General features: G+C 38.9%; 2 protein-coding genes across 3 annotated transcripts; one reads left to right on the forward strand and one right to left on the reverse strand.

Moving 5' to 3' along the window:
- Positions 1-1,787: 1,787 nt before the first annotated feature.
- tspan2a (tetraspanin 2a) lies at positions 1,788-14,622 on the forward strand. The gene is made up of 8 exons (XM_058402370.1): positions 1,788-1,967; positions 6,063-6,165; positions 10,543-10,640; positions 11,104-11,178; positions 11,273-11,356; positions 11,447-11,509; positions 13,335-13,418; positions 13,515-14,622. Exons 1-8 carry the CDS (start codon positions 1,899-1,901, stop codon positions 13,578-13,580), a joined length of 642 nt encoding a protein of 213 aa, XP_058258353.1. The 5' UTR covers positions 1,788-1,898; the 3' UTR covers positions 13,581-14,622.
- Positions 14,620-20,286, reverse strand: slc25a55a (solute carrier family 25 member 55a). 2 transcript variants are annotated; one of them, XM_058402367.1, is made up of 10 exons: positions 20,129-20,286; positions 19,257-19,363; positions 19,038-19,163; positions 18,569-18,624; positions 17,334-17,424; positions 17,123-17,241; positions 16,795-16,987; positions 16,544-16,698; positions 16,351-16,426; positions 14,620-15,955 (listed from the first exon to the last, which is right to left on the reverse strand). In XM_058402367.1, exons 2-10 carry the CDS (start codon positions 19,274-19,276, stop codon positions 15,796-15,798), a joined length of 996 nt encoding a protein of 331 aa, XP_058258350.1. In that variant the 5' UTR covers positions 19,277-19,363; positions 20,129-20,286; the 3' UTR covers positions 14,620-15,795. The 2 variants fall into 2 exon arrangements, with proteins under 2 accessions (XP_058258350.1, XP_058258351.1); XM_058402368.1 differs by lacking the exons at positions 19,257-19,363; positions 20,129-20,286 and having other exon boundaries at positions 17,334-18,066; positions 19,038-19,122.
- Between the last annotated feature and the right edge of the window lie 1,958 nt (positions 20,287-22,244).

Consider the following 22,244-nt stretch of genomic DNA (forward strand, 5'->3'; position numbering starts at 1 on the left):
CCACAAGTTTTAGGAATGTGTTTATGGGAATTTTTGACCATTCTTCCAGAAGCGCATTTGTGAGGTCACAAACTGATGTTGGACGAGAAGGCCTGGCTCTCAGTCTCCGCTCTAATTCATCCCAAAGGTGTTCTATCGGGTTGAGGTCAGGACTCTGTGCAGGCCAGTCAAGTTCATCCACACCAGATTCTGTCATCCATGTCTTTAGGGACCTTGCTTTGTGCACTGGTGCACAGTCATGTTGGAAGAGGAAGGGGCCAGCTCCAAACTGTTCCCACAAAGTTGGGAACATGGAATTGTCTAAAATGTCTTGGTATGCTGAAGCATTCAGAGTTCCTTTCACTGGAACTAAGGGGCCAAGCCCAGCTCCTGAAAAACAACCCCACACCATAATCCCCCCTCCACCAAACTTTACACTTTACACCACTGCATCCGACGCTTTGCATTGCACTTGGTGATGTATGGCTTGGATGCAGCTGCTCGGCCATGGAAACCCATTCCATGAAGCTCTCTGCGCACTGTTCTTGAGCTAATCTGAAGGCCACATGAAGTTTGGAGGTCTGTAGCGATCGACTCTGCAGAAAGTTGGCGACCTCTTCGCACTATGCGCCTCAGCATCCACTGACCCCGCTCCGTCAGTTTACGTGGCCTACCACTTCGTGGCTGAGTTGCTGTCGTTCCCAAACACTTCCACGAATGCTTCGGTACCTCTTTCCGGATGGCAGAAGGGTGAAGAGTGTGTGTGAGGGGTGTGTGGGATCATCCACAATGCTGTTAGCTTTGTGGATGCAGCGTGTGGAGTAAATGTCTGTGATAGAGGGAAGAGAGATCACTCCGATGATCTTCTCAGCTGTCCTCACTATACGCTGAAGGGTCTTGCGGTCCGAGATGGTGCAATTCCCAAACCAGGCAGTGATGCAGCTGCTCAGGATGCTCTCGATGGTCCCTTTGTAGAAGGTGGTCAGGATAGGAGGTGGAAGATGAGCCTTCCTCAGCCTTCGCAGGAAGTAGAGACGCTGCTGGGCTTTCCTGGTGATGGAGCTGGTGTTGAGTGACCAGGGGAGGTCCTCCGCCAGGTGAACACCAAGGAATTTGGTGCCCTTGACGATCTCCATGATGGACCTATCGATGTTCAGTGGAGAATGGTCACTCTTTGCTCTCCTGAAGTCAACAACCATCTCTTTAGTCTTGTCGACGTTCAGAGACAGGTTATTGACTTTACACCAGGCTGCTAGTTGTTGCACCTCCTGTCTATACGCTGACTCGTTGTTCTTACTGATGAGACCCACCACGGTCGTGTCATTGGCGAACTTGATGATATGATTAGAGCTGTGCATTGCTGCACAGTTGTGAGTCAGCAGAGTGAACAGCAATGGACTGAGTGGACTGATATATATATATAATTTTACATTTTATATTTTTGTGTGTGTTGCGTCTTGCTGTCTAAGCTGCTGTAACAAGAATTTCCTTCATGGGATCAATAAAGTATCTATCTATCTATCTATCTATCTATCTATCTATCTATCTATCTATCTATCTATCTATCTATCTATCTATCTATCTAGCTTAGCACAGTCACATTTAGTATACCTAAACCTGACCTGTGTGTAAGGGGTATTTGATAAAATAGAAAATGAATGAGGATATGCAAATTAAAATGCAAAGTAAAATGCAGAGAACAGTTTCCACTGTGTCTAATGTTTAACTCTAAGCGCTAATGGAGTATGAACATGGGGTGGGGAGCAGGTGGGCGGGGCTTACAGGGAACGAAGTCGCACGCGCTCTTGCTCACAGGAGTGAGACAGTGTGTGACTGAGAAATTTCCCGCAATCTCCTCTCGCGAGTTGGACATTAACCCTGCGATTTGAAACGGAGGACGCACGAGCCGAACAGCCAAAATGGGCAAAGTGCAAGGAGGCACGAAATGCGTGAAATACCTGCTTTTCATCTTCAACTTCATATTCTGGGTGAGCTTTTCACTTCTAAACCATTTCAGGCGGAATAAACGGGTATTGAATTGAGGGATATGAGGTTAAGGCATGACAGGTGTATGGACCACACTGCTAACCGGGCTAACCGCCGCACAGACACCGCATCAACTGCCCATGTCTGTCTGTGAGATTCACATATCTCCATTTCATCTTGTTTATGAAGCATGGAAGATATTTTCAGGTTTCTAAGCAGCCTACCGACAAGAATATTCTCATGATTTCACCCTCCCAGTAGTAGTAATAGTAGTAGTAGTATCAGAATCTGAGCCTTGTGTTGCCTCTGATGATAATTAGGTTTGGGATCAGAAGATATGTGACTGTAGATCTCACCGCTTGTGTAACTATCATTCAGTTGTTTATTTATGATTTACAGACTGCTTGTTTGTGACAGGAGCCTAGTGCAACATTTTTATCCGTCTTTGTTTATATTTGTAGTGTATAAGACCGACTGTTGTGACTATAATAGCGCTGGGAATTCTGCCAGGACTGTGTTTGTTTTTAGCATAGGGAAATTTCTAATGGAGAGTCCTGAATTTAACCTTCTTCATGCTTCCCCATGCTGAATTTCCACCAACATTATGTCATTTAAGGTGTCACAAAAATACAACTGGAATGAAGTGTAAACGTGAATATGAGCAGTTTAGGTGTTAGTTCATCACTGGAGGATTTGATGTAGTCCTCTCACTTTAGTCCAGCTCAGTGCTGCTTATAAGCTGCTCCTCACATTATTGCTTCACTATGATGAGGAATAGAGTAAAAGAATAAAACAAATAATTCAATTTTCTGTGTATTTACACAACCGTTTCCTGGCTAGTGAGTTGCTGTTAGTTTATTGTGACATTTCCTGCTTAACTAAAGTCGTAGTCATAGTCACTCAGTTCCCACTAATGGGTCTTTTAAAATCTTTTTAAAGTAAATTTACACACCTATGTCCAGGAGTGCATTTACCTGAGAAATTATAACATCGTCACCTAATGGCTTAAGTGTCATTACACATCACTGGACATCCATTAAATGATAAAAGTTTAAATGATGGTAGACTGTAGATCAAGAGATTAATAGAGAAAGAACAGCCTAATTAATTAGTCTAATTTATTCATATTTCTTAAAGATGTAATTTGCTTATAGCTTTTAAATGGAAATGTAATTTCCGATATTATTACATGCAGATAACCTTGTGTGTAAAATTTCATGGTTAATTGTTCATTCATCAATTTTTGCCATGAATCAATGATCACTTAATTACTACTATATTGACTTGAGAATATTTCTGTGTGTTTTGTGTAAGTACCTCAAGATTCTGCGCTTATAAAGTGTTAGGGTTTGGTTGTTTAACAATCAGCTAAAGTGTTCTTAATGTAGTTTGTAGTTTTGGTTTCAGAACCAGTTGGTTTTTTGGTGTCAGTTTAAAATGTTCATATTTAGCCAACAAACACCTAGTTTACCCATATGAAGCAGTGTATTGCGGCAATACAGTAGGTGATTTACCCAAGTACAGAGTATTGTGATGCAGTAAGTCACATGTCAAGAAGAAAATAGCTTTTATTTTGCCTATGACTGATGGAAACTTCATGGTTCACTTCAGGTTTGGGTTTACTGGCAGTTTTTGTGTTTAAATGAATCACGGTAGTCGTTTAGAAATCTTAAAATAACATATGCAACAGCCATTTTTGTAATGTGACTAGCTATCTTTATTTTCTGTGTGTTATTTTAGTGTGTGTGTGTGTGTCTAAATATATAGTGGAGATGTAAATTCTTCATCGCTCAAAATTTGAAGGGATATTATCTGTGGGTGTACCATTGTTCTACCAGCATGTTTTAAAAATAACCAAGGCACTTCAACAATTACTAGGAAGTGTAGAGGCTCTTGATTTGAATGACATCTGCAGGACATTACTAGTTTCTCATTCTGCTGTGATATGATCTTGGTCCACTCTTCTTTAAGGCTCTTCCAGTTTGGTAACTGGATCTAGATCTGGACTCTGGGCTGACCATTCCATTACATGGTTACATGCACATTAGGAAGGAGTAATTAAAGGGTAATGTTTTAATTATGAAATCATTAGGGTTTATTTTTACAGTCCCAGACTAATCTTTGCTGTATGGAGCAGTGCAGTTAATCCATATACTCCAGTTCATGTTATAACCTTCCAATGACCAACCTTGTACAGTTTCTGCTCCTCCTACTGTCTCTGGCATGGTGATTTTATCATCACACTAATGAAAGGGTTACGTTAGATTTGCGCAAGTGGTCAGTGTAAGAATGCTGTAATGAAGGGTTTTGTTGGGGTGATTGGTTATCTCTGTATTGATGTCTAAACAATTGACAGCAATGCCTTTGTCTTGAAATTTGTACGGTAGAGAAGTGAACTGTTGTCTTGGCCACTTGGCATAGTAGCTTGGTGGGGTGAATGCCAGGGCTGCAGAGTTCCAGCAGGAGTGACAGCAGAGTCCTGTGAGACTGGCACAGCCTGCTTGTTGATGATGACAGTGGGGGAGTGGCAGGATGACCTTATGAGAGGTTTCCCATTTATTTGGAATGCTACTCCTTGCTGAGGGTAATATTGATTTGATTTGTACTTATTGAGGAATTATCAAAATGGTATTCTTGGTATTTGGTGTCCTTTCAGGCATTTAGAAAAACAGAAGCATATTAGGTCAAACCTGAGTCTAAAGCCTAATCCATTTCACTGATGTTATAAGGCAGGCTGTGTGTTGAAACACTGCAGACAAAGTCCAAGTGCACTTGGGCTAAGAACATGTGTTTAAAAAACTTCCCACAGACAGACTAAACAAATATGGTGAGAATAACATTTTACTGTTCTACTGGAGCCAGCGTACATTAACAAAAAAATCACATCTTTTGCAGTCCCACTTAAGGATTTTTATGACTAAAGAACTTTAAGAGGTGGATGGAGAACTAAGAGGTTTGAACATAAATGTAATCTAACCGCTTATCATTAGTAAATACTGTAATAATATTATTACAGTAGAACATGTGTTTTGATTTTGTTTAGACAACATAGCACTAATCTTTTCTAATGCAGAGTTCTGCGATTTTAACCATGATAGGATTGTTGGGCTGGTTTGCGGATTCTATAGAAACCGATGGTCTTGACCTGTATCTGCATGATTTTATGCATTGCGCTACTGCTACATGACTAAATTATTAGAAAATAGCATGGATGAGCAGATGCACAGACGTTAATGACTCTAAGTGTGTGTATATACACCGATCAGCCATAACATTAAAACCACCTGCATGATTATTGTGTATGTCCCCCTTGTGCTCTGATCTGCAGAGGCCTGGACTCCACAAGACCTCTAAAGGTGCGTTGTGGTATCTGGCAACAAAACCTTAGCAGCAGAATTCCTGTAAGTTGTGAGGTGGCCTCAGTTTGTCCAGCACATCCTACACATGCTTGATCAGACTGAGATCTGGAGAATTTGGAGGCCAAGTCAACACCATGAACTCTTTGTCATTCCTCAAACCATTCTTGAACAATTTTTGCAGTGTGGGCACGGTTCATTATCCTGCTAAAGAGGCCACTGAGATTAGGGAATACTGTTAATCTCATCCTGCAGGATATTAGCAGGAAATTAGTACAAAATGTTATGTCATCCATTTCACTTCTATTACTCTAATATTCTCAGCTTCGGTTCATATAGGTTATTACGATAATATGCCGATACAGGTATGGTGCAAGTTAGTTTATGTGAACTAGCTAGCATTACTTGTGCAATTGACAAATTGTTGATCCACATTTTTATTGTATGTCATGACACTGCCACAAGTGGTACATGTATCTCAAGTGGAATCAACTGGGGGTTATTTTATAGGAAAACCGATCCCGGTTGACTCTAATTGAGACTAAATTAAGATATTTTAGGTGATTTTATTTAGTCTGTCTCTGATAGAGGTGTCATGTTGGTAGAAGGTATGATCATCTTTTTTGCTCCACAAATATTTCAAGTATGCATATTATGCCCAATAAATAAATGTGTCAGAAGAAAGATTGACAATACAATCTTCAAACTGATACCTATAACCATTTCTCATTTGGTGTCCAGCTCTCTGGTTCTTTGGTGTTAGCAGTGGGACTTTGGCTAAGGTTTGATCCTCATATAGCCTCATTACTGAAAGAAGATGGAGCTCCTGAAACCTTCTTTTTGGGTGAGTAGCATACATCTTCAAAGTTATGCTTTGGGAAAAACGAATGTTATGATGTTACACAATCACATAGTGAAGTATATTTTACATCTGTAGATCTTCTACCGTGATTTTATGTGATTAAGTGGGATTTTGGGATTTTATGTGGCATTCCGGTTTCTTAGCTAAACCATAGAATGAGATATAAATTTTAAACCAGGCCAAGACATGCAGATTCAACCTTGGTGTGTTCAGCTCACAAGGCACCTCATTGTTTGTCTCAAATGAGCTATAACAGCCATCATCCTGGTGCCAGTATTCCTATCAAAGAATTATGAAGCTGAACAGAAATCTACTGAATAACACGGCATAACAAAATGTCTTCCATTACTGACCATTACTGGGGTGAAAGTATGACCTAAAGATGTCATTGATTCCCACATTTTGCAGTTCAGCTTCATGATAATTCCCTTTCAGTTTCAGTTTTTTTGTATCATACACTGGCCTCTAGCACCAAGAAGCACTATCTCTACCTTTTCATCTGTATCCATTGCAGTCTTCCCACTGTTTAACTCCTGTTGGTTTCTGACTTTGTGGACAGCCAGCAGAACTTACTGAAAGCCAGATGAGGTGTAGTATGCTACCAGATTTACTGATCAATGAACAGGGGAAAACACCCTGGATGGAATGCCAGTCCATTACATGGCACAGTACAAACACATTTGCACACTTATTCACATTCAGCTTAAAGGTTTTAGCATAGCAAAATTCACCAACTAGGGAGATACAGGGAGAAGATGTTAAAATCCACACAGACAGTAACGTAAGGCACATGATGGCTTCATTTAGGTGAACGGCCTCAAGTAACCCAACTGTCAAAACACTTGATTGTCAAAAGATGTTAAAGCATTATTGATATTTCTATATATGTAGTATTATTTCTGCTGAAATATCTCGGTATGATGACCTGCTACTGAATCTGAGAAATGAGGCATATATAATGACAGGACTAATAAACTGTTTTACTGTTTGGCAGAGCTGCTGTGGTGCTGTAATGGGGAATGGAGGGTCAATATTGGGCTCAGGCATGATGAATGGGACACTTATAAATCCAGCTAATGGCTAAAGGGTATTTCTCAAAGGACATTACACATAGCGGTGCCCTGTGAGTTACAATGGGATCATTTTCTTATTGACTCTCCTCGGCACTCTCTCAGAGGAACACGGGACTGCTGAGCTAGAGCCATGGGCTGTGGACCTCCATCCACTTACCTCATAAATCTTGATCTCTGGTCTATTAGTCTTCAAGTTGCGAAGAGGTTGTTTCAGACTAGTTTTTAGACTCTGGCACTTTATGACATCTAAATAAAGGGACAGGCTTGTTGTTACAGGCTGCGGATGGCAGATTCACTTCTGTGTTCTGTAAAAATCAGGCTGACATATCAAAATGAGAATATGAGATGTGAAACTGAAGATGCATCATCTGTTTTTGTAGTTTTCTTTTTATTTAAAGAACAGGGTATTTGTGGGTGTGAAGTGTTATAGTAAAGTTCATTACAATTGACTTTACACTTTTATTAAAGGTAAAAATGTTGTGGTGATATTGTATGATGTTCTAGGTAAAAAGATGGGGAGTAGTCAGTGCATCAACTATGTAGTAGTATTTCCCCGTCACAGTTCTGTGGTCCTGGGTTCAATCCTGAGCAAGGGTTACTGACTGTGAAGTTTCACATGTTCTCCTGCAACTGTGTGTGTTTTTACTCTACCTCCCACTTGCTGGTAGATAAATTGACTATTCTAAATTGCCCAAATATGGGAATGTCTGTGTGAATGTGTTTGTGAACATTTCTTTGCAATGGACTGGAGTCCCAACCAGGAAGTATACCTGTCTCACCAACCCAGTGGTCCTGGGATAAACTCCAGATCTAGGATAGCCAACTACTGATGATAAATGAATGGAAATACTACAGTTTGATAGCTGTTTTGTAGCATTATTATTGAATTAAAAGCAAATTATAGAACATTGTCATTATTATGTCACTGATCATTTAAATCATCATATCTCTTTTTCAGCTTTATTTCTCAAACTAGAACAATATATATCTTTCTTCATTCTTATCATCATCATCAACTAAAGTGATATGTTAACACGTTGTAACTCGGTGTTATATGACGAGTGTGTAATGTTTAGGTTTACTGTACTCGGATTTTAAGTAGAAAAATAATAGCTAGACCGTGCTACACTGGCATACTGATTTTGATACTGATCAGAAGGTATAAAAGTTACCAAGAACTGACTCTGCCCAGACCAACTAGAAAGATTTGCATGATGACGCAACAGTCCTCCCAGGTGTTTTTCCATTTGGTCACCTGTTTTCTATGGAGCGCATCATGCTCGAGGCATCATGTTACTGACACCCACTTATTTTCATACTTTCTCAAAGGACTCAGGTAAATTCCCACAGAATTTGAGTACTGAAAAAAGAAGCATCATAAATGATTCTATCTATGTGCAGTGCAGAGCTGTTTATTTAAATTCTGTGAGCAGTGTTTATATAGGCTAAAATGGTGGCTGCTTCTAGTGCCAAGTTTTCTGTCCCTGTGGCAGTCAGGAAGTGAAGAGAGGAGCTGAGGCCTGATGTTTTCAGCTCTTATACTCACAGTGGACTCATTTTACTCTCTTCATCATGTCTAAAGGAAAACAACAGCTCAGTGCCTCCCTTGAGTTTTAATTAGACTAGGGAGTGAAGTGGATGAAGCCCTTTCTCAGCAGCCATCTAATGTATATGGGAAAATGGCTTCCCTTTCATATACCTCCAGCTGCGATGTTTTTTTTTGCTTGAGGACTGTTCTCGCTGGATATGTTGGAAAACAGAGGGCAAGACAGTGATGCCTAATAATTATCCAAGTTTGAGATTTATTTGACTAATTGAGAGAGCGCCACATAAGAGGCTTATCTTATATGAGGCTCATTTGCACTGAGGTAGATAGATTTCTGTGTGTAAAACACACTCCTTAAAGGTAATCAGTTTGGACTTTTCATCACTGATTATGGTTGAAGCCAGGATGAAATGCTATGCAGATGATAGCAAGGGGTTTTAGTTATAGATTTGATGCCATCCTAGCAACAGTGTCTTCAGAGCAGTCCTTAAATGTCCTCAGAGGAAAGCAAGAGAGAATTGTTGCTATGGTGCAGGATGCGATCACTAACGGCAGAGGGGATACGGTGCAGCAGATGGGGTTATTTAGCATGAGGTGAACAATGAAGGAATATAATGCTTTAAAATTAAGAATTGAATTAGAATTCAATTCAAGAAAATTTGTCATTTCTACGACTTTATTTGTTGACCCCGGTGATCAGTTTCCACATACCTAATTCTGTTCTGAAACCTTGGTTCAGGTGTGTTGGGAGCTGGAAGAAAGTGAAAGTGTGAATAGGTTAGGAAACTCTCCAGGATCCAGGGTTTGTCTCTAATCACAGGAGAAGCTTGTGTTGACCGTATTAGTCAAGTGTGTTGTGTATACAAAGACTGGTTTATGTTGCTCTGTTTTAATGAGGGCCTTTGACTTTTTTTGTTTGTTTTTTGTGTTGCCTGTGCTGTGATGAGCCCTACAGCAGCCTGTAGCATGGGGTAAATCAGCAGACTTACTGCTGCTACCACACTTCTGCACTTCATGGTCCCTTGTGAAAAGATTATTTATGCAAAGGGAAGTACATAATATTCAAACTGAAACTCGTTCTGCCTTCCTGTCATACATGAACCACAAAATGTTTAAAATAAAGATTTCCATTTTTACTGACCTCACCGCAAACACCTGGTAGAATTATGTATATAATTATGTGCCTATTTATAATGGAATATAATTTGTCATTAGTCAAGGTAGCCAGATGTTTTTTGTTCCTGTTTTTAATTTCTTGTAAGGCACAATTGTTTTTTTTTTTTAGCATTTCATGGATGAAATGTTCAGAGAAGAAATATCAATACAAAGAATGAACTACAATTAGACCTAGTGGATATGACATCCGTACCACAATAAGTTACATATCACTTTGTGTTTTTCATAGTTAAATATTTTGAAATTTAGGTTGAATTTGGATGCAATCTGACTGATTTTGGCCTGTATTAAATAAATATCACGAATAAACGTTTTTTCCTTCTTAGTTTTTTCAGGTAATATTGGTATCAAGTATCAGCAAATAACGTTTTTGCCATGTCAGCGTTCCCTTACTGAAACACTCAGAACTCTGTTGCTCTAGCATAAACATGTAAAGCATGTCCTATTGCTGCCGTCTTCTGGTGAGATTTTGAATTGCACAGATGAACTTACTGAAAGGAAATTTAAAGAAACTCCTTAAACACACCACTGTCCAGCTACCTTGTCTCTCTTTTCTGTTTCCAGCTGTGTATATTTTGATCGGAGCAGGAGGAATCATGATGCTCGTGGGTTTCTTTGGGTGCTGTGGAGCTGTGAGGGAGTCACAGTGTCTTCTTGGATTGGTGGGTAAGAGCTGTGTACCGCTCCAGTAACCTTCGACCAGTCTAGAGCAATACAAACATGTTTGTTTTAATTTATTTAAATGTGGCTGGGAGTCTAAGAAGCAACATTGACTGTGGATGGGAGTACTAAGGGTGGGATTCCCCTGTCAGTCATTAAAGTTAAACTTGAGTCACTGGACAATAATGACAGGCTGTGATCTCATGTATGCATAAGAGGGCACTTAGCCTGTTTCTTCTAGTGTGTTACGCTTTCCTGTGATGTAGTATGAACTTTTTGAAAATATGTGGTGGCTGGCTTCATGTGTTTTGGAGGAAATGCTGTGCTAGTCCTGACCTTTACTATTTGGTAGATGTTGTGTGGGGAAAAGTTAGCTAGTGTGTGGGAAGTGGCAGATAATCAAATTTGGTGAAAATTAGGGTAACAAAACCTACGGTAGATGTGACTCTATTGTCTCTTGTCTAGTTCTTTTCCTGTCTGCTGATCATTTTTGGTGCAGAGGTGGCTGCAGGAGTTTTTGGCTTCCTGAACAAAGATCAGGTAATTTCTTCACCGTGCAACTCAACAGTGCTGCGAGTGTCAATGCTAATAATATCTAACGACATACATGGGTGCTCTGTCATACATTTTTCAGATTATTAAGGATGTTCAAAACTTCTACACTGCCTCCCTCACTGGAACTGGCAACAGTACAATCACCTCCATATACCATGAAATTGTACGTCTATCATTTTATTCCAAAACTAATAGTGTAGCTGGCTTTACTTCAGGATTTAATCGCTGCATCCCTTGTGTTTGTCTTTTACAGCTTGCGTGCTGTGGAAGCTCAGAGAGAAAATCTGATGTCTTATCATGCCCTGACAATAGCAAGGTACAGTTTTATGTTGTGCTTGTTGCATTTTATTAGTATTTAGTAATCCACTTAATAAATCATAAATTGTGCCATCAGATGCTATCATTATGTTTAAACTCATTAAAGTAAAATTCATATTTCTTATAACTTATTTTTACTTAGAAAAAAAAATGGATTTAACAAGCTAAAGGGGAGTTAAGGAAAACATATAGTTGAGAACAATTTTATTTTCAATGAAATAAAGTACTGAGATATTTTTTAATATAGGCAAGCAGCCATTTTGTGATCAGATAATGCTTGAAATACTTGGAAAAACTATTTCAGGCCATTTTCTCCAGCAAATTAAGTGAGAGCTTTCTCTGCCATAAAATATTTTTTGTGGATATTACAATTAAAATAATTTGAATCAATGTTTGAAGCTGTTATTACCACCTGATGACTCCAGGGTCCCAGCTTTGATAGGGGTGACTGATGTTTCTGATGTTCCCCCTTTGTCCACTTGGGTTTCCTTCAGGTTCTCAATTTTTCTCCCACCTCCAAACATGCGAGTAGGTGAATTGGCTAAGATAAATTTGCAGCCTTTGTGAAGGATTATGTGTATGTGTGCTTAATGCCCTGCGATGGACTAGCATCCCATTCACCTCATGCCCAGTGTTCTCGGGACAGGATCCACTGTGACCCTCATCGGGATAAAGCAATTACAGGACGTTTGAGGGTAAATGTTTGAACTGATTGCCCTGCATTTCAGTGAAGTGCTTCAGGCAATTAGAACCAACATTTAATTGAGATCCTGCATCCAGAGTTCTGTAACTACTTACTAAAGGTAGACAAGAACTCAGCAAACTCAGCATACAAACCGGAATAAAGCAGATTTCCGTTTCTAATACAAATTAAAAAGGCATAAAAGGCAAAATTCCCCTCAAACTCAAAACTAGGTTAAACAGAAGAATCAACTTCTCAACAAACCAAATAACTTCAGAAACAAACAATTAAACAATCATGGGTCCCCAAAGAACAGGAAATACAAAATATATGAACAAAATATCCCAGCAACTGAGCTGCACTTCCACTCATAGAGTCTTCAAAATTCTAAATGAAAGAAGAAATATTTACAAAACCAAGTAAGAAGACATGGTGTAGGCATATTGAACAAAACACCATTGAGTTCTATATGTTTATCTACCTGCCTTCTTTCTTTCTTTCTTTTTTTTTTTAAACTTCTGTCCTATGTGTTCATCTAGCTTCTATATCCCTATGCTTTATAACACAAAGTATCTGAAACAATGTTAGTTGGACAGATATTCTTTTAGGATCCACTATGATGATGCAAAGTGGTGTTTATGTACCCAGAAATGACATTTATGTAAAGTTTTCCTTTAATTATATTAGCTGTTATAAACTCTTATGTCCAGCAGATGGCAGTGATGGCCATGACTAGATAGTGAGGTGAAGAATATGAAAGGGAGTGAAGCTCAGCTGAGAAGTGCACCATGTAGGGAGGTTAAACATAGAGGGAACAGATGGTGAGATGTTTCATGTCACTTGATCCCTTAAAGCCAGACAGGAGTGGCACAAATGCACCAGAATTTTATTTGTATCAGCTGGACAGACCCATCAATCCTCAGTCTCTGCATGTCACTTCATAATGAACAGTGTTATAGCACCATATCAGGGCCTGATATGAAAGTCAGAGGAACATACACTGGAACTAAGGGGCCAGGCCCAACCCCTGAAAAACAGCACCCGAACTCAATTTGGACAGGTGTCCCAAAACTTTTAGCAATATAGTATATTTAATCAAGAAAGAAACTCAAATAACTTGATCATTATTTTATTTTTTCAGGACTGTGTCAAAGCCATAGAGGATTTTTTCAATGAGAAACTCTTCATCATTGGATATGTGGGTATTGGCGTTGCAGGAATCATGGTGCGTACATGAAAGTGTCTGCATATAGAGTTTTAATGATATGTGGCGTGTCATGTGTGTTATTATTCTAACATATTGCTGTTTTTTTGTGGGCAGATAATTGGTATGATCTTCAGTATGGTTCTATGTTGTGGTATTCGGAGCAACAGGGAAGTCATATAGATGCTCACAGGTCTCCTACTTCATGTAGATCTGTCCTGACCTCACTGAGCCAACTCATTTGAAAGGCTCAGCATAGAGTTGTGTAAGATATTGTTGCAGATTTCTAATTCTTCTTTCCATTCTTTGTTTAATTGTTTGTGTTTGTATTGATTCACCACTATATGGATTGAAAGTGTAACTGAATTAACATGCATCTATATTATTTTGTTTATTAATGAGACCATTTATGATTACAACCTGATTTGTACGATCAGTTTAGACATACCCAAGCAGAGAAGATTGGGTAATTTTGTTTTGTTTTTTTCAGCTTCTTGTTACTATGCATTACACATAAAGACTGGTAATGTAAATATCGTGTGTAAAGAATAGCTACTGCTTGCTTTCTGTTGATGCCTTGGAATGGTATTTGACGTGCAAATGTATTCCATGTTTGCTGTAGTAATGTGTGTTTAGTTCAGGTTCTGAGTAATGCTCTGTAAACATTTAGGCAGATTGTGATTGATGTTGATCCTATCTAAAGTTCATGCTGCCGTATTGCAAAATCAAGATTTAAAGATGACTGCAACAGTCCAGTATTGAGTGGTGTGGCATGAATGTAAACCACACAAAACTGCCATGTTGCTTGTATAGTGCAGTGTGAAAACCCTTGCCCTGGTAAACACTCAGTCCTTTATAATAACACAGCACTGCCCCTTATTCATAGATCAAGATCAGTGAAACATTAAGCACAGCTTTGTGTGAGTAATCATCATACTATCCAAAGTTCTTTATCTAAATGAGCACAAATTGGGATAACCGATACCTCATTGTGCATTTAATCACACGTTCAGTACGCATGCTGTGAATGTTAAATGTAAAAAATATGTAGTTGCATATAATTATATTTCTCAAAAACCTTGGGTAATACTTCAATACAGGGTAGTAGGGAGTTACCATTGTCTAAAGCACAACACATGATCAGAAATTCCATTGCATGTGTTTTGTATCAATTTCTAAATATGAACTGCTTTGAAAAAATAAAAAAAAGATACTCAAAAGCTCATTTTCTAGCTACATGTTCAAGTTTATTTTGAAGTGTATTTTGAAGTGTTTTGAAGTACAAACTGAACCAAGTTGTTAAATGTTAGTCTTAATGAAACATTTTATAGCAAACACCATGGTTTATGCTGTTTAACACTTGATACAAAAACAATCTGAATCCCATACTGTTTAATAACCCTGGAATTTAGAAGGTAGATGCAGCTTACATTAAAACATACCTTACCATCTGGAAATATTAAAGAGAACTGTTGATCCAATCAATATTAACCAGACTGGCACTTTCTGATCTTCACATTTCTGAGATGACATTCTACAAATATACTATTTATTTTATGCAGTTACACATTGTTCATTCAGTAACTCCTTTTACTATGCATTTACAGGCCATTTCATTAAATCTAATTCAGAGAATGTGCTATGGATATTAACTTGAACTTCCATAGATTTTAAATGAGTTTTTGTTTTTTGATGTAAATATGTACTATTATTGTGGTAGAGCAACATGTTGGAATAATAGAACAAGGGTGTTATGGTTTGCTTTAGATACAGTTCTCGCTATGAAGAGCAGCACATGCCTTTTTCAGCATCTATCGCCTACAACCAATGCAGGTTTTAAATTAACTGGTCCAGAAAATCTGTTTAAATGAAAACTTTACTGTTCAATATGTCTGGCGCCACTAAGCAGCCATGTGCCCACAATGTCATAGTTTAGAAACATGTCAATGAATTGAACTTGTGGTCAATAAGTAAACCCCCACCCAAACTGTTGTAGCTACCATGAGAAGTAATTAGTAAAAATAGTGACCATCATGAATGCATTCAATGCATGCCTCATCAACACAAAAATAAGTGACTTACAAAACACAGACACTACACAAAAAAGAAAAGTCATTTTGATGAACGTGTCTGTGACGCCATCGTCCCTCACTGAGGGGAATCAGTTACAAATCCTTCTAGAAGGATGTTGAGCACCATCTCATACCTCCTGCAAAAGCCTTACTAACAAGTGCAAAATGTTGGTCAGGCACTCAAGTGAGTGAGCAGACCAGACAGGAAGTGCAGTTACACCAGAAACTGGCTCAGGAAACTGACAGCTGTGCTGTCAATCTAACTCTAGTCTTTGATTGTGTCTCACGTCCCCAGAACAGATTCAGTTGAGGCAATTCTTGATTGCTTAAGGAGACAGGAGGTTAAATGACCTTTGGCTCAGAATGAATTCACCAACTCCAACAAGATACATAACTTGAGCAATGCCAAAAAGAGGTGCAATGACGAGTGCCCTACAGCCTGCCCCCTTCAGGAAAGCAGATGGTCCTTCCTTCTTCATGATCTTGCTATAAAAACAAAAAGAGCAAAACAACTCAGCCACAGCTTATTAAAATATGAGCAGCTGCAATCAGATTGCAAAACAAGCATTAGAGAGAGCACAAACCATTTCCTTTTCTGTTACCAAAGACTGAGAGGAAGTCTACATTATCTACTAGCATTTAAATGAGCAGTTTTGATGTGATATTTAAATGATCTTCACAATGATATTTAAAATGTTATTCAAGCTATTCTAGAACAATATTCAAGTCTGTTTAATCTACATAAGAAAACAGCATCTTTGCTCATTTTTACCCTCCAATTTCTAACTTTCCCCTAGAATGTTCTGTTGATGCCCATCAAATAAAAACCAGTGCCATATTAACCAGCGAAAGTTTGTAGCATTAGTGGTTTGTATAATTACCTCACACAGTCAAGCACTCCACTGTAGGTCTCCTCATTAGCACCTTTGCTCAGGGACTGCAGCCTAGTTTTTACCACTGAAACATATGAACAGGAAATGAGCTTGCATAGAAGCAGGAAATAGTGGGGCAGGAAGACATGAGGGGGAGAGGAGAAAAAACGGAAAAAAAAAAAACAAAAAACACATTACTCACCATCACATGGGTTAACCGCCACTGCAGCAGTCGAACCAGCAACACAGCCAGCCATGAACGACCAATAGAATGGCGCCACATCATCTCCAGAGCGCTTACCCAAACGGTTAATGTTAGCAAAAAGAGGAAAGTACACGATGGAGAACGGCACATCTCTGAAGACAAAGATGATAACCACATCATTACACAGTGCTGAGTTAGACAGGTTAGAAAGCACTAAAAATGCACATCTAGTATACACAATTTCTTACCTCATGAGTGTTGCTCCTAGCCCTTTATATAGACCTTGGATGCCCTCTGTGTGTAGTAGCTCTTTGGCAATCTGAGTAGCAGAAATAGTTTGAGCAGCGGAACTCGGCACTACATTATAAGAGCGGCTCAGAACAGTGTTGGTCTGAGCCAGCTTACTGGGAGCCAGGATACCAGGCATTCTCTGCTGGGCAGCTGCAAAAACAAAATTACATTTACTTTGTGTACAAACACTTTTCAATACGGGATGGTATATGTGGGCAGACCTATATGGGGTACCCACCTAGTGGTACCAAGCTAGTGGCCTTAAATATTATAAGCAAGGCTTACCTAGTCTTCCAGCATCTTGTAGCTGAATTTTCAGCATCTCCATTGGAGTAGTAATGATGACTTGGCACATGCCTGCACCACAACCTGCTAACATCTCGTTAAACACCGATAACCCCTTCCTGTAACACAGCAAGTGTTTGGTAAATACAACTATCAAGAGATGATTTATGTATAAATTACTGTTCCCAAAATTTCCTAAATCACAACGCACCCATCTTTGGCAAGGTGGTGACGAAAGAAGTCATTGGCTGCCAGCTTGATGGCCTTTTCAGGTGTGACGAGAGCAAGATTCACTGCAGCACCTAAAAGACAAAAACACAGCAGATTAGCCAAAAAGTAGCAAGATTTAATCACAGAGCACCCATTCCCCACCACCATCATACCAAAGACAGAACCATACTATATAAATAAAAATACAGATATTGAAGAGCTAATAACATAAGCAAAGCTCATGTGACAATGGAATGATCATGGAGGGGGATTTGGCATAAAAAAACTTCAGAACAAAAACTTATTTATACCAAAAAAAAAAAAGAAAAAAAAAAAGGGAAAGAAAAAAAAAAAGAGAATGAGTTATGAGTAGATTAGAAACCAGGAAAGCAGGCATAAAGGAAGAGAAAGAAAATAGTTTGTAGTTCAATATCCCTCTTAAAAAGCAAGGGACAGATAATGAGAGAGAAGAAAACCAAAAGAAAACTAATCTCAAAATGGTGAGAGGCATGTAGGTTATTATACAGTACATGCCCAAAGGAGTTAGTAATAGACAAAGTGAAAGTCTACAGAAATTCAGAAGCTATGAAGAAAATAAAACAATTATTCAACAAATAAACAAATTGTGCCTAATTGTAATAGAGCAGAGTGGACAGAACCATGATAAATGATTTGCCTCCAGCGTGGCTGCGCCTTAATCGGCTAGCCTTCACTATCCCAGGGGGGACCCATGTCTGTAACATGAAAAAACACAGATGCAAACAAACAGCATTCCTCACATCAAGCGGCAACCCAATACAAACATGGGCTGTTATGCTCAAAGTTCTGCTACCTACAGTTCAGCTCATTCCAGAACTACCATGTAAAAAATGTTCCAATAGGTGTGTATGTCTGGTAGAGATAGACATGTAGATGATAAGTCAACAAATGAACTGGTAATTATGTGCAGCACATTTACTTAGTAGTCACTGTACAATTGTGGACATTGTGATTTGTACATCTACATAGATACATGCATACACTCCCTGAACAGATCCATCTTACCAACCACTGCAAAGGTTTTTCTTTTCTAATGCAGAATGGCATAAAACTAGTTAACCAGTTCTGTAGACATGAACCTTAGGATTCAAAGCACAGCTTAAATGTCAGAAGAATAAGCCATAGGCTGCTATAGCTTACAGTCCACAATTATTTGTTGTTAGAATGGTGAAACACTCAATATAGAATTGCTCTTACCTCTGTACATGCCAAAATACCCCTCTGATCGCACAGTTTTGACCAGACAATCCATCCTAAAAAAAAGAAAGAAAAAACAGTAGGTTAAACAACTGTACTCAGAAATCCTAGTCCCAGTACAGTCATTGCTTACTCTTACACAAATGATGATCTGCCCCACAAATTTGCATGACGCTATGGACAGCAAAAGCTGGAAGTGAATGTCAGTCTTGTTCCACATTCCAATGAGATTAACCATTGATATTGGTGTGAATGGCCCACTCGGGGCTAAACACACAGTCATCTGTGTCAATGCCAAATAGGGAGTGGCTACAATAGACCTTGAATATGATGACGCGCACCACTGGCTATAGTGATATCATGGGGGAGAAGAGGGCCATAGACTAAAACAGGTGTGTGTGTGTATTACTTGTTTTATTTATATATATATATGAACAATAAGAAAAAAACAAAAGAAAGGTTTGCTTACATGTTCTTGTAGACCTGTTGACCCTGTCTTTGGTTCTGGAGTCGAGTCTTAGCTAGGTCAATGGGGAATACACAAGTGACACCAACAAGTCCAGCAATACCACCATTGATGAGCTTGGCTGGGAGGCTAAGCAAAAAAAAATAAATTTAGAGGCATAAATAACTCAAACACAATGGCACTTCAAATACAAGTAATCTAGTCAAAAGTGTCAATACGTACCTGATCTGCTGCTGAGACATTGTGAACTATTGGTAACGTGGAAAATTCACAGAGGGAAAAACTTGACTGAAATGTTTGATTAGGCAGACTGAAAGAGGTTGGTGGACCTGAAATCAGACAGGACAATGCATCAATAAACTGTGTTGGTAAATACACTCACTCTCAAGCTAAACTGAGCACATGATGAATCACGGGAAGTCTGGGGACAGGAATCTCACACAGGTCAGCTAGAAATAGACACAGCCTGGTTCATAGCTATGAGCTGACCACAGCGGTCATATGCTCGAAAAAAAAAAAAAAAAAATGCACTCGAGTGGCCCAACAAATTCAGTACAGATTCAGAAATATTGCTCCTTAAGCCATTAAAGTATACATACTCTTTATTAGGATACATTTTTTACATAATGCATGGGTTTAAAAGTTCAGAAAGGTACACGGAAAGCCCCAAACAAACCCCAGACTATTTGTTTAACAAAATATATTTCAAAGAGACTACAGCCTTTAGCCGGAAGGCGACGCTAGGTAGCTGGTCTTAGACTCCAATGGCTGTTATAGCTTGCTTCTGGAAAATGAGACATTGCCGGGTGAAGTAATTACCTAGCTCACGCCGTTGAGTCATTTATATTAGCTAAGAGATACTCAAAAACGGGTTGGAAGTGGCTAGGTGGCTAAAGTACGCGGAATTACATCAACACTGCCGAATAACATTAGCAGACTTCATAGAAATTATGACTATGAACGACTAATGTTTAAGCTGACACGTTAGCTAAGCGGCTAATCACCTTTAAACTAACAAGTACAATTTTAACTACAAATTTTCAGGAGCCAAAAATTTGACATTTGTCAGAAGGAAAAAAAAAGAGAAAACTTACCCTTTTAATCGAATATAAACCAACAATCTGCAGTGAAATATAAAAAGGCGCCTAAACCCGCTTCCGTACGTCAGACACGGCGAGAATTTGAATGAATGGTCCTCTGGAAATTTCCATTGCCATATGAAGGCGTAGGAGGAGGCGGAGTCGGTGAACTCGTGTCGTGAGCTCTTAACCAATCAGAATCACTTTACAAAGCGATGGCTGCTGCCGCAGAGCGCGAGTGTGGTGTCACATTTCACTACAAAGGCTTGGTAGTTTTTAATCATGATTTTTTTAAAAAATAGATTTGTTTTGCAATTAAATGCGCTGATATTTAATATTAGCATTTAAATATTGCAGATGTCTCGCTTTTATAGTATTTTTCTGCAAAGTTTACCGATATTGATCATATTCAGGATCTAGGATGGGCGCGCGAGGGGGTGGGGTGGGGGCATTCAGCATTCCATTCTGGGTTTACTTTTTTCAGTACAACTCAGAAAGGAACAATTTTTATACCAAGAAACATTAAACTAATGTTTTTAAATTTCTTTTACTACTAAATTTGTTTCTTTACATGATATTTGATGCTACACTATTCTACCAATATGTTTGACCTCAAACAGGATTAAAGGCAGCTTCAGGAAATATCCTTAACAATATGATCTCTTTATCCAGAAAATAGTCTGAGAAAATAGTCATAGAAAAGTCATGATCCTCAGGATCACATATCCTAAAATAGAACAGCCATCATAGTCACAATTCTTATAGAGCAGTACACAGCTAGAAAGTTCTCTCACCCCTAATAATGTGCAGTGTATATCATTTTGTTTTATGTCACATTGAGGCAGACATTTTGTATATGTATTTAAATGCAATGGTAGTTAATCTCTTGCATATTTTTCAAGATTCAAAAAACTTTATTAATCCCATGGGGAAATTCCTTTGCCTTGTTTCTTTTGAGATGTGCCTCTTATTTTCACTTATTTTCCATGACACAAGCTTGTAAAGTAAATTACCAAGCAGTTCCTGCCTTAAGTGGTCTGTTTAATGCAGATGAAACAGTAAGCACAGAAGACATATACTCACAAAGACCTCTTGGAGGTCAAATCAAGCCCTACAGGCCAAAGCTAAGTTTTTCCCCCCTGGGAATTACCATCAGGAATGTGGCTAAAATGCCAGTGAACATCAGACACAGTGGGCTACAGTGACTCTTAAAGAAATGATGACAAGTCACATATGATAGTTTTGGTGTGTGCTGGTCAGAAGAAGAGTGGAGACTGTTAAATAATACAATACAATATTTTTACTCAATAAACCATGCTAGATACTATGCTGTTTAATTAACTCTAGCTATTCCTGAAGCCTTCCCATCCAGTGAGGTACAGTGAAGTTGCTTTAAAATACTGTTGCTCTAAAATGGTGACCTCTGTAAAAGCCTTAAAAAGTTAGAAAAACGTGTTATATGCCGGGTCCTTATAAAAATGGCATAAACTTCAATGAAAAAGAACAGAAGATGAATAAGCGTATTCTTTAAGGGAAAAGAAAAATGTTTAAGGAAAATTTATAAAAATTAAGGGGCGGTCTCATCGAGACGCGTCCACCAATCAGAGACAGAGATTGAAGGAATTCTGTGTCACTGCCTCCTCAGTTCTAGTTGCACGTGACCTGCAGCACGTGATCTGTAGCTGGTTTGGGGAGTTTTTTCTCATGGCGGGGGTATGTGCTTCTGTAGAAGTCGCGGCTAAACTATGTGTGCTTGATAGTGCTCATGATTGCGCAAGCTCAAAATAGCAGTCTAAACCTCATTATTATTTTCTCGTCATTATCAGTCTGCATTCTATTCTAGCGCCATCATGTCTATTCTCTATTTCCCCCGAGGGGCTCTCTATAGGGGGCGACAACAACGGCCATTTTCAGACTCACACACTCCCTGACATTTCTGTAAACAAGATAAAGTGACCAAATTTACAAAGCAACAAAAACATTTTATTTAGAACCCACTGGTCACTGTGGGCCTTCACCTAAAGCCTAAACCTACAGAGTTACAGGTTTACAAATATCCTACAGGTTATTTGTTTCAACACTATTTAGTTAATTAATAATTAATAAGTTCATTATTTATTATGTTTGGTGT

The sequence above is a fragment of the Hemibagrus wyckioides genome, linkage group LG11 (assembly GCF_019097595.1).
Source record: "Hemibagrus wyckioides isolate EC202008001 linkage group LG11, SWU_Hwy_1.0, whole genome shotgun sequence".
In the NCBI taxonomy this organism is placed as follows: Eukaryota; Metazoa; Chordata; class Actinopteri; order Siluriformes; family Bagridae; genus Hemibagrus; species Hemibagrus wyckioides.

What these genes read in the sequence shown, in the direction of transcription:
- tspan2a (XM_058402370.1), top strand. Translation starts at nt 1,899, where the DNA reads ATGGGCAAAGTGCAAGGAGGCACGAAATGCGTGAAATACCTGCTTTTC. An exon ending in GCTTCCTGAACAAAGATCAG is followed by an intron (nt 11,179 to 11,272) that starts GTAATTTCTTCA and finishes TACATTTTTCAG; the next exon opens with ATTATTAAGGATGTTCAAAA. An exon ending in TTGGCGTTGCAGGAATCATG is followed by an intron (nt 13,419 to 13,514) that starts GTGCGTACATGA and finishes TTTTGTGGGCAG; the next exon opens with ATAATTGGTATGATCTTCAG.
- slc25a55a (XM_058402367.1), bottom strand. Translation starts at nt 19,276, where the DNA reads ATGTCTCAGCAGCAGATCAG. An exon ending in CACCACCTTGCCAAAGATGG is followed by an intron (nt 17,242 to 17,333) that starts GTGCGTTGTGAT and finishes GCTGTGTTACAG; the next exon opens with GAAGGGGTTATCGGTGTTTA. An exon ending in GGCGGTTAACCCATGTGATG is followed by an intron (nt 16,427 to 16,543) that starts GTGAGTAATGTG and finishes CATATGTTTCAG; the next exon opens with TGGTAAAAACTAGGCTGCAG.